This window comes from Pangasianodon hypophthalmus, chromosome 7, assembly GCF_027358585.1.
Source record: "Pangasianodon hypophthalmus isolate fPanHyp1 chromosome 7, fPanHyp1.pri, whole genome shotgun sequence".
Classification (NCBI taxonomy): domain Eukaryota; kingdom Metazoa; phylum Chordata; class Actinopteri; order Siluriformes; family Pangasiidae; genus Pangasianodon; species Pangasianodon hypophthalmus.
This window is the reverse complement of record NC_069716.1, coordinates 18,017,426-18,030,473: the sequence shown is the minus strand read 5'-3', so window position 1 is coordinate 18,030,473 and position 13,048 is coordinate 18,017,426. Positions and strand designations below refer to the sequence as shown.

The 13,048-nt window shown below is 40.3% G+C and overlaps 1 protein-coding gene across 4 annotated transcripts in view; it reads left to right on the top strand.

Annotated features, from left to right (window-relative positions):
- Positions 1-441: 441 nt before the first annotated feature.
- Positions 442-13,048, top strand: part of tenm2a (teneurin transmembrane protein 2a) — a 275,007-nt gene continuing 262,400 nt past the window's right edge. For all 4 annotated transcript variants that reach the window (XM_053235492.1, XM_053235491.1, XM_026918274.3 and 1 more), the window contains exon 1: positions 442-864. In XM_053235492.1, the coding sequence (XP_053091467.1) occupies positions 831-864 (34 nt within the window). In that variant the 5' untranslated portion in view covers positions 442-830. The remainder of the gene's footprint in view (positions 865-13,048) is intronic.

The following is a 13,048-nucleotide window of genomic DNA, read 5'->3' as shown; positions in this document are numbered from 1 at the left end:
TATATATATATGTGTGTGTGTGTGTGTGTGTGTGTGTGTGTGTGTGTGTGTGTGTGTGGCCAGACTGGTTAAAGCCCCCAGGAAGGATATATTAACTCAAAAAATCACTCTTTACAATTGTGATGAGCAGAAACATTGAACCTTGAGGTGGATGGGCTACAGAAGACCACATTGGGTTCCACAGCCAAGAACAAGAATCTGAGGCTATCATGGGCACAGGCTTACAGAAACTGGACAGTTAAAGATATAAGATATATATATATATATATATATATATATATATATATATATATATATATATACATACAGACACCCACACACACCCGTTATGCGGCAGGACAGAATTATTGAAATTATCGAAAGAAGATGAATCGATTAGACACGCCCGTGCACACACGCACGCACACGCACGCACGCGCGCAACCTGCTGTGGCCAATTTCCCGCGCTGCCAGTGGTAGCTTCCAGTCTCCGTCACCTCACGCCGCTCGGAGAGCGGACACCGCGCTCATTCCGACGCTCTCCCTGTTTGGGGTTTATTCCCACAGACAGACAAACAGACAGGCTGTAGATACAGTTAGGCTTAATACAAGCTCTGCTTAGACACGTATGACTCTTTAAACCGGGACCCCAGTCCCTCACGCTGTAGCACTCCGCCGCTTCACGGTCGCGTTAGATTTCCGCAGTTCACTGGCGCGCGCGTTTGCTTTCGCGAGCGCGTCTGAAGTAGACGAATTTGTTGTGAGGGCGAAGAAAAAAAGTCGCTACAGATCGATTTTGTTCACGGAGAGGTGTTCCCCGAGGGACAGAAAAAGTTTCCTCAGGGAAATGAATGCCCTGTAAAGACGCCTCGGTGCCCAGTACAGGTAAGAGTTAACGCTTTGCTGGTATACTGGTATAAAACCCTGCAGCTTGGTGATGCTCTGGTGTGTGTGTGTGTGTGTCTGAGAGAGAGAGTGAGAGAGAGAGAGAGAAACGTGTCCCGTTTGTGTACCTGAGACGGAAGCGTACCTGATACACATTTTGTCTGAAACAAATATGGTTTTATGCCTCTTGTAACGCAGTTAGGAGTCTTATATTATTTGGAAGAGTCTTATATTATATTATTTGTTCAGACTGTAGCCTATATGAAGCACTTGTCAGCGACATGGCCGAAAATGACGCCAATTAGCGTTATGACGGGTTCTGCGCATAGCAGACGGTCCCAGTGTGAAAGGTGTGCTCTTATAGGGAGGCGCATTTCGGCGTACTGATGCTCTCGTTTGGTTTGTATCGTTTCACCTTGCTGTGTTTTTTCCCCCCTCCCAGGTCTCCCATTAGCTCCACTTTATCCCGGGAACTCGCACGCGCACTCGGGCACTATGTGCAGGACTAACGGCGCGCGCGTTTAGCCCTGTTCCTGCACCTGCTCACAATAATCATAACAAACATATCAATTTAGCAACGGCGAGAGGGCAAACACGCACAGGGCAACATGCTGACATCGCCATCTCTCTTTCTCTCTCTCTGTTCTGCCTGTCTGTCTCCTTGTTTCCCATTCTCTCTCTCATTTTTCGACCCAGTTCTCTCTACATATATTTCCTGTATGTATGCTATGTATAGGCTGGGCAGTCCCATATCCAAGTTTGAGTAGTAGAAAAACAAAGATAATATTCTGTGACAGACAAATAAACAAGTAATAGATACCAAAGAGACAGAGTGATAATAGATAAGGAGGACAAAAGAGCAGCAGTGAGACATGTGTGAGCAGCAGTGACACTACTAAGTGACAGGTATCATGCAAAGGAAGGACACTGAGAAGCTAGCAAAATATCAGTGACAAAGAGGAACTAGAGAAAATACTGATGGTTAAAAGCAAGGCTGTGCCATTAGTGACAGGACAGGATTGGAGAAGCGGCTCGAGCAGATTCATGACCTCGGTCAATAGTGAAAATACTGCATCATATCATTAAACTCAGACCTGTGGTAGGAGGTCAGATAGTTATGATATATATCCAGAATACAGGAGAAACAATATTTATTCTCATATAAAATGTTCCAAAGTTTTCATACCCTAAAATATAAAATAAAATAAAATAAAATAAGTATGCATCATATCGTTAAACCCTCAGACCTGTGGTAGGAGGTCAGATAGTTATGAAATATATCCGGAATACACGAGAAACAATATTTATTCTCATATAAAATGTTCCAAAGTTTTCATACCCTAAAATATAAAATAAAATAAAATAAAATAAGTATGCATCATATCGTTAAACCCTCAGACCTGTGGTAGGAGGTCAGATAGTTATGAAATATATCCAGAATACAGGAGAAACAATATTTATTCTCATATAAAATGTTCCAAAGTTTTCATACCCTTAAAATAAAATAAAATAAAATAAAATAAGTAATTTATGCAAGATATTCAATGCATTATGTTTCACATATGTTCTTTCATTACCCCAATTATTAAAAATATTTAAATGTATGAACTGCCTGCAACCTATTTGTGTATCATCTAAGCAGATTTTGGATCCTATACTTGTTATATAGGATAGAATGAACTTAATATATGAACATACAATATTATAACAATAATATTAAACAAAACCAAAGACCAATTCATGTATAGCAGAATTACTAGCAGAGAAACTGACTAATGACAATATAACAGAATCAATGTCACAAAACAGAATAGATGCTCTCAAGTCACCAAATATGACCACTGATGAATTTAGGTAAGAAAAATTAGAAAATGATGTGGGACTGCCCAGTATGGACAAAATTAACATATTACAGTTTTGCACTACAGTAAGTGATTGTGATATGCCCTATAATTTAAGAAATTGAATGATTTTTATCCATCAATTTGACTGTTTTTAATGATTCATTTTTCGATCACTTCCATTGACTATTTTTAATGATTCATTTTTCGATCACTGCCAACGTAACAATTAATCAGAGCTCCAGCAGAAACTCATATCAGGAACGTCTGCGATCAGACAGACTGCTCACAGAAAATAATCAATTGCTCACATTTCTTTGGCTTTAAATCAGCTCAGCAATAGCAGCAGTTTGTTGCCCTTAAAGAATCAATAATAGTTTTTTTTATCCTCTGTTAGACTGTAAGAAATGTGCTGTTTTGCTCGTCATTAAAGAAGATGACTTTTGTCATGGAATTTATCACAGTGATGGAGAAAGCGCACCTCTATCACAACCTTTCTGTTTCTGTGTGTCTCTTTTGGGATGCTCTTCCCTGATTTTGATGGCTGCAAATCTTTATTTCTGTGTGTCTGCCCAGGTTACTGTCTCTCAAAGTTTCTTTCACATGTATGTGTGCGTAAAACATGCGCTATGCTTTGGTACGTCTGCAGAAGCCACTTATTGACATCACCAACGGCCATGTGTATGCTGTCACTCACAGATGAGGCGATGGCTCATGCTGGAGAAAAGACGACTGATGAAGAGAGATGGTTCCCTGCTGGGCTTCACACTTTTATCCCAGCATAGATTTCCGATCCCTCACCCATGCACCAGGTCACACGCACTCTTCAGTCAGAGCTAATTTTCATGATGCTGGAAACAGGGAAATAAATAAGTGGAAAAAAGCTTCAATAGGATCAGCAAAATGTCTTTTCCTCATTACCAATTCTAGCTCGCAAATAGCATTATAAACTTGCAGACACACTGTGATGGACTGAAGATTCTGCAGATAAGCCTACAATCCTTTTGACACATACCCAGCCAGGTTCTTGGCCTGCTGTCAGCAGGTATGCCTACGTCTGTGAGAAAGCAGCTTGAGGTGGTGGATTTGGACACTCTCCAACTTGGATAACTCACATGACCACACATGCACTGTACCTCAGCCCTAACAGCAGTGGAGCTTTAGTGCTGGACAGTCGTGCATGTCGCATACAATCCCTCAGCCTAGCCCAGCTGGCGCTTCATGGTTCCAACCAGCCTAGAAGAGCAAGCTGGCCTCACTATGCATGTGTGTGGCCCTAAGCCTCTTAAGCTCATACAAGGTCTCATGGGCATCACTGCCTCTCTAACACCATGTTCCCCTAAGGGATCTGCAAACATGAGGAGATGCAGTCCTTGCATGAACTTGCATCAACGCTACTCATGTTACATTTGAGTTCAGAAGCATACATACATCTAGGCTAAAGACTTTCAGTCTTAATTTTTCACAATTTTAAAACAGTCGATTAGAGACAGATGTATTTCAGCTTTAATTTACTATATTAGAATTCCACTGGGTCAGAAGTTTACATACACCAACTTGACCATCTCTTTAAACAGTTTGGAAGATTCCAAAAATTAATGTAACGATGTAATGTACTTAATCAGAAGCTACTGATTGTCCAATTATCATAATTAGGAGTTAATTGGGAGTTCACCTGTGGCTTTATTTATGGGCCAGTGCATTTTTGCCCTCAATACCATGAGAAATCCAAGCAACTCAACTGAGACTTCAGAAGAAAAAATTGTGGACCTCGACAAGTCCAGTTCCTCCTTCTGTACAAATCTAAAAATCTTGGGACCACACAGGCATTGCATTGTTCAGGAAAGAAGCACAAATTAACTCCCAGGGATGAAGGAACTTTCGTCTGAAAGGTTGAACCCCAAGACAACATAAAAGAACTAGTGAAGGAGTATGTACATTCGCCAGTAAAAGAGTCCTACATTGCCATGACCTGAAAGGATCTTGTGCAAGAAAGAAGCCCCTACTTCAAGACCAGCATAAAATGCCAGACTGAAGTTAACAGGTGATTACCAGGACCAAAAACTAGCCTTTTGGAGGAGTGTTCTCTGATCAGCTGAAACAGAAATTGAACTATTTGGTCATAATGATCAGTGCTATGTGTGGAGGAAAAAGGGTGAGGCTTTTAATCCAAGAAACACCATCCTAACTGTGAAGCATGGGAGTGGAAGCATCATGTTGTGGGAGTGTTTTGCTGGAAAAAGAACTAATGCACTTCAGAAAATAAATGCCATCACAAGGAAGGAAGTTTATCTATCTATCTAGATATCTAAATGCTGAAGCAACGCCTTTAGACATCAGCCGGAAAGTTAAAATTTGGTTCATAACTCAGTCTTCCAGCAGGGCAATGATTCTAAGCATATCCTAAGGCAAAATGGCGTAAGTGAAAGTATTGGAGTGGCCATCACAAGGCCCTGACCTGAATCCCATAGGAAATTTTGACTGAACTGAAAAAGTTTCAGTTCAGAGCAAGGAGACCCACAAATCTGACTGAGTTACACGAGATCTGTCAGGAGGAATGAGCAGAAATTCAAGCAAAGTATTGTGAGAAGCTTGTGGAAGTTTGAGTTAACCAGTTAAAAGGCAATGCCACCAAATACTAACAAAGTGTATGCAAACTTTTGACCCACTGGAAATCTGTTAGAGTAGATAAAAGATGAAACAAATCTGTCTGTTAGCTATTATTTTGAAATGACCTCTTATGGAAATAAAGCAGATACCCAAATTGACTTATCACAGGAAATATATGGGAACATCAAATGTGTAGAGTTGTGAAAAATTGAATTTGAATGTATTTAGCCTATGTGTATGTAGACGTTTTACCTCAACTATAAATTTTATGTGTGCACATTAAGCTTTATATAAAAGCTAACATGAGGAAGTGCTCATATCAGGAAATTTATTCTGAATCCTCTCTCTTTCCACTAAGCTGTGAATCACAGGGCTCTCACATGATCCATTTCAGAGCACATCAAAGCTTGGCAGAAATCAATCAGTTTTCTCTCTCTTACATTGCACATTTTTATGGTGTGCATCATACTGTTTTCAAGGCAACTGGCAGACATTCAGTATTGTGCATGGTATGAGTAAGTGTATGCCTGCATGTGTATGTGTGTATGTGAGAGAGAGAGACAGAGAGAGAGAGAGGCAGTTGTCTCTACCTCCTCACACAAAGAACACAGGATCTGGGTTAGCCCGCAGTGCGTATTTATACACACCCCTCCAGCGTCTGTAAGTGCACATAAAAGCCATCAATCTTCATTAGTGTCACAGAAGCCTGACTCCATTCAACAAATTATCATTGTTAGGCAAAATTCAGGCTGGCATGTACGGGCCTGCTGCACTGTAGAGCTGCAGCTCCTGGAGCACGAGCCCATTTGCAGTGTGCAGAACAGCTGCATCAATATCCTGCTCCCGCTCAAGCCCCTGTGTCCTTCAGCCACACCAGCTGTGTGTGAAGGAGAACTGGGAGATGTGATAGCTAGGGAGCGTGAGGCCCTTGGTGTGTTGTTTGTAGGTTAGCGAAGGGGAGGGGTTGTGTTGAAACACAATAATAGATGGTGAATGTGCAAGGCAATTTGTTTTTATGTGTGCGTGTGTGTGTGTCTGAATACGTGCACGCATTTGATGTTGGTCAGTTCTGTGGACCTGGTGGCCATAGGCTTGGTTTGAGCTGCCAGCTCCAATGTGTCACCTCTCTTTCCTCAAATGCACATTGTGGCAGCTTACGAAATGCTGAGGTGTTATATGTCAGTGAATGTGTGTATGTTTATGTATGAAAGACAGAGAGAAAGTAAAGCCTGGTTTATGCTTCTTCAGAATGCTTCTGAGAACCACCATAACACCTCTAAAAACAGAAATTATTCATGTATGTTTAGACCAGTAGCTATTTGCAAACTGCCTATTAAACAGGGGTTAGTGAGCAGCAAGTAATAGGTGAAAGTGCATGTTTAGTGGATGTTGAGGTCTTCCGTGTGACTTTATTGTTTTGGCATGTTTGGCTAAGCTACAAATTACTATACAAACAGTTCTTAAACACTGAATTCATAAAAAAAACTACATTTGGTTGACATGAAATAAAACTGTGTCCCAGGAACCAACAAGAAATATGAACAATTTAAGACAGTGCTTGTCATCCCCGCTAATCTAATCATTTGATAAAATAGTTTAGCTATTTGCTTACAAGCTAGCCTACTTTATTTGAAAAGAAAGAGCTCTACCACAGCACTACTGGGAAATGCGTCGAAATAATTTTGAGTTTGAGTCTCTGACAACCTCTTCTCAAGCATATATGTCTCATCACTACAACAAAATTAAAGCCCCCACTAGTTCCTACCAAAATCATTGCACAGCAACACAGCCATAATACACGAATTCCCAATGACATGCATTGACATAATACATTAATTCTCTTTAACTTGGTCAAGGTGTCAGAGCACAGTCCTGCATGGTTTAGCCTTAAGATGTATGTAATCCTGCTCTACCTGGGCAGCATTTTCCAAATTTCCTCTGTTTTAAGTACCTCAGGGCTCCATCAGGCACTCACCTGGCCAGTGTTTCAGAGCAGAGACAGACCTATATTGCAGTGTGATATAATGGAGAACAGCATACCACAAGGGAGCACTTGGCTTAAACAGGCCCTCATGCTGATTGGAGGAGCCAGGCGATTGCGCTGACCTTTCAGATCTGAGCACTGTGTGTAAGAGTGTATTCCTGTGTGTATGTGTGTGTATTTAGAGCAAGAAAGGAGGGAGTACCTGATTGATGGAGTCTTATTGTGAGGGTAAACTCGATGCCAGGCTGGCTCTGGCCCAGTAGTCTATATTCACCCTGAATCAAAGAGAAACAACCTCACAGGCATCCGTCACCAGGACGTCCAATTTTCTCCCATCCCCAATGGCCATGGCTGTGTACTGAGTTACAGCAGGACTTCCCATAAACCTGATCACACCCTGATTCCGGACAACGTGTGTCCTCTTTCAGTTAAATGAACTAAAGTGCACCAGATGCTGTCAATTTCCCACACATAGGTGACACTTGTCTGCCCCACACAAACTGATGACCGCCCAAATATATTCTGTCCAATTAAAAAATATATGCTTTTATTTATTTATTTATTTAAAAACAATGCACTTTATTTCCAATTTGGCAGTGACATGAACAAAGCACAGGGTCAGGGGATCGGGAAGCAAGAAACGACGAGGACAGAACAGCACAACACTGCAGAATCTAGAAACAAATAGCTCACACTTTCTAATCTACTGGACACAGCTTATGGGCATCAAGTAGCCTACACAGGGAGTTCAGCAATCATTTCTGTGCTTTTTTGCACCGGTTTAGTCGATATACCATGCAAATATCTGTACTGACTATCAGATGATTGTAAACTTAAATCACCACTGTATATCATCACCTTAAGTTGTTAATTCAAAGATTTGGATTTTAATCAGATTCAGAGTGTGCACTGCTGCATTAGAGCTACAGCTCCCTCATTACCCCTCTCAGTGGAATAAACCACCTTAATGTGGTCACACAACACGTTTTCAAGCGGTAGAATGTGACTGAGAGATAAGCTCAAATAAGTGTTCTGAGATGCTTTTGTGCTCACCACAGTTGTAAATAGTGGTTATTTGAGTTACCATAGCCTTCCTGTCAATTATTGCCAGTCTTCCCAGTCTCCTCTGACTGCTCCCATCAACAAGGTGTTTCCACCTGCAGGACTGCTGCAAAAAGATTTTTTTTCAATTCTATATAAACTCTATATAAATATAGACTTTCATGCTCTGAAATACCAGAAGATCAGCAGTTTCTGAAATACTCAAATCAGCCTATCTGGCACCAACAAGCATGCCACAGTCAGAGTCACTGAGATCACATTTTTGCCCCATTCCGATGTTTGATGTGTACATTAACTGAAACTCTTTCAGTTAACCTATATCTGAGTGTTTTTATGCATTGCACTGCTGCCTCATGATTTGATGATTGGATAATTGCATGAATGTGCAGATGTACATGTGTTCCTAATAAAGTGGAAGGTAAATTTACATCGTACTCAAAATATCAGTAAAAATCTGTATAAAACAGGCTATTTCTCCTTTTAACAATCCCCCAGATATGTGGGAAACATTTTATTAGGTATCGATACAGGACTAAATGCAATACGATAGCAACCAGGTGCATAAGTGTGTTGTGACATTGAGTCCAATTCTGCTGTTTTCTCCACCTTTTATTTCTGCCAGTCAGTTGTGTGTGAGTGATGTGGTTTAGCCCTCCCACTATCCCTGTGTCCTTGTGTTAGGATGCACAGACTCAGCAGAGGGCTTGGTGGTAATTGCAGTGCTTAGGGCCTCACACTTCACCTTCAATCACGCTTGCGCTTTTTTGTCATTTCTGCAGGAGAGGAGAGCGGAGTGGGTGGTCACATTTAAACATATCTGCCTAGCAGCTGACAGGAGTGCTTTAACTCGGCATCCTAAACGCCAAAAACATCTGGTCTTATCCCACTCTGCTGAGACGTACACATTTTGACTGCCAGTACATGACTGCCAATATTAAACTGTCACAGTGGTGTAGCAGTACTTTTTTATATACGTGAAATGAGGTATACTGTGTATTTTTGTGTTGGTGTGTATTAGAAGGTTTAGCTGGAAAGGAGGAGGAAGGGGAATGCGTTTGAGATAGAACCCCAGGATCAGATAACGTCAGGGGGCTTTTCATAAAGGTAATTAAATAAACTCTGACACTCACTTCATAAAGAAGACTTAAGCGCCCACATATATTAGCTGCATTTTCCCTCTTCATTTCAAAGAGAGTAATGATCGCTCCATAGGTCATAGGTTAAGATCCATCCAGAGTGAGGTTATCTCATGAGGTCTGATATAATATTGTTGAGTGTTTGATTAGGGTTAAGCATGCTGTTGTTTACAGACCATAGATGAGTAAAGGGAATTCAAATCTGATTCATCAATCCATTGTAAGCTTGATAATACATAATGTTTTTTATGTATTTAAGTAAGGAGAGACAAGGGTTTACTTCACTACTTGACATTTGAAACTGAGGTAAGACCTCTGTCCAGTTTGTCCTGTTTGGGAGAGAGAGGTCAGCTTTGATGATTTATGGCTGTGATGCTGCATTCCAGCACAGAATGATTAATCTCTGCTGGGAACACTTCAGGAGTACAAGTTCAACCTCTGTCTGCCTCCCCCACAAACACACACACATACACCATGTGCATAGATGAGAGTTATTCAAGGATTGTTAAAGACACACCTCACTTATGTATTTATATATGTGATGTCCTTGTTCATGTATGCAGTATTTTTATGGCAATTTGATGGCAGATATAACCTGCTGTGATACATTTCAAAAAGTACATCAGTATTTACACAAGAAGTAAGTAAGTAAATGTTATTTTTAAAGCACATTTAAAACAACAAAAGTTGACCAAAGTGCTGTACATAGAATAGAATATATGAGTAGAGGAAAGTTCTGTGTATTCAGAGTTGACTTATGCAGTTATTTAGGTTGATTTTCTGTGCAGTTCATTCAGGTTACTAAAATCACCTGTGAGTAATTCATAGCTCTGAGATTGCCATATTTTTTAAAAAGTAGAGGTGTCTGAGATTGGCTTACTCAGTTGCATCTAGATAACTCCTTTTAAAGAAAAGCATTTGCCTTTAACCGTAAAACAAGTAGAAATGTCAGCGGCATCACAGCAGATGACTCCATCTCAAGTCTTCTTGTTACTAATTTGTTTGCCAGAAATACCCTTAAAATATATGTTTGGATCAATTCCAAAATCTAATCATCTGCTTTCTACAATGATAATTCCACAATCCTAAATCCTACAAACATTCAACCACTTGAGAATCTTGGACGGACACACAGAGATCAGAGAGAATGACCAGACTGGTTTGAGCTGACAGGAAGGATATATTAACTCAGATAAGCACTATTTACAACCGTGGTGAGCAGAAAAGCACCTCAGAATGCACAACACATCAAACCTTCAGATGGCTGCACTGCAACAGCAGAGAACCACATCAGTTTCCACTCCTGTCAGCCAAGAACCTGAGGCTATCATGAGCACAGACTCACCGACACTGGACAGTTGAAGACTGGAAAACGACAAGGTGATTTTTTTTTCTCATCTTCAACTATCCCGTTTCGATGACCCTGTTTGTGTGTGTATTTAATATTTCAGCCCAAATAATAAATTTCATTGTTACAAACGGTCAGACAGTGGACTTATTTCTATTTGTCGATTGATCCATTATCATGCAAGAAAAATCTGCTGAAGTTCAAGGTCAGAATCATGTGTAATTGAGAGACGTTTCTGTTTTTGGCATATTATGTCTGCGCACACAAATCCCTCACAGCTGTTCAAGTATAATGTAACTCTGTTGTTATTTGATATCTGAATACCAGTGTGCTCAATTTCCAAATTAATAACTGTAAGTTTTCACTGTTATAAACATCCTTGTCTTGAATAAACTCAGTGTGTACGTGTTGCTGAGAAGCTCTAATGGCTTTTCTCTACTGTGGAGCTTCTGAAGCTTATCCACTATGATTTGTCTAGTACCACACACACAGAGACTTTGATGAGAGCAGCAGCCAGCGGTGGTGTGCTTGATCTGCTCTGTGGGTTCGAGGTGCTAAAAGCCTTAATGTGATGTTTTACAGAGCGGAGAAGAGCATCAGCCTGACTGGGGGCTTGGACTACCACTGTACGACTCTATAACTCTGTCTCTCTAGCCTTAAACTTCATGAAAAGAAAAGCATTAAAAAAAGAAGCTAGAATCAGTTTGGATTAAAGTAATGTATTTCCTAGTTTTATAGTGTCTAGATACTTTCACCTTTTCTTCTATTTTGTCATCCACCCCCACAGAAAAGAGGTGAAAGGAAAAGTGTCTCTTTATTTTGTGTAGTTGGTCTTGTGGGAAGAGCTTTGATATCCATCCAGTATATTCCCTACAGTTTCTCAATCGCACTAAGCATTCTCTGTTTCTCACACTCACTTCATCTCGGCCTTTTCTTCCTACACTTTTTTTGCCAGGACATTGCCTACTCTTTCGCTCCCTCAATTCATTTCATTGTTTGCATTACCGACACAACTGGCACGACATTTCTTTACAGTATTGCCAAGACAGTTATAGGATTATCAGCATACAAACAAACAAAAGAATGCCAATAGACTGCTATTAAAACTATAGTATTCACAGTATCATTGACATTTGTTCTTTTTCAACAGTGTGTGTATAAAAACACTTACACATACACTTATACAAAATATTTCGAGGAAGAGTGAAGATGCAGAACACTTGTTATTACTCTTGAGCAGAAAACATTACTGTGTGCCTCTCTCCCAAAATAATCAACAGTCACTTAACTTGTCTTCTTCACATTTTAATTTGTGCAAATTTATTTGTAAAGGTTTTTATTACTTTTCACAATAAAAGAGAATGTACCACTTTCTTTCCTTCTTTCTTAGTAGTCAAGGAGCAAGACAAGAAGCAAGTTTACCTCTGTCTTGACCTCACATTCATCTTCCTTTTCCTTTTCTATAACCAGACTGTGGTCACTGAGCCTGTACTTGATCAAGATCTGTTTCTGATTTGGATCTCTGATCGTGGAGAGAGACTCTATATTCTTTGCGCCATATTGTTACAGTTTTCCAAATATACTAATCATTTGTTTTACTCTGATTTGACATTGGTGAGTAGTGGTGGTTTGAGACTGCACTATGTTAGAGCTTAGTGTATTAGTGAAGCCTGGTTTATTCTTCGGTGTCTGTGTTTTTGGGAACACATGAGGGCGTTGTGTATGCAGAATGAATGGAGAAAAAGGGAAGCTGTGCATGTAATAACACAGAAAATGACTACCTACTTCCAGGTTGTGAATCACCACTAGCTATGTGGTATTAAAGTCGACCACATCAGCACAGAGCGTTGCGCTCATTATTGCACTGCATTGGAGCGATACAAGGTTTGCAGTCAAATTAAAGAATTATTATGGCCTTTATATAACCTATGGAAGAGGAGTCACACTGTCTCATCACAACGTCTCGTCACAGCATCTCATAGCAACGACTTGTCACAGTGTCTCTTTACAATGTTTCATCACAATGTTTCATCACAATGTTTCATCACAGTGTTTCATCACAATCTCTCATCAGATCATCTTATCACATCTTCTAACAATGTCTCGTTACAACATTTCTTCACAACGTTTCATCACAATGTCTCATCACAACGTCTCATCACAACGTCTCATCACAACGTCTCGTCACAACGTTTTATCACAA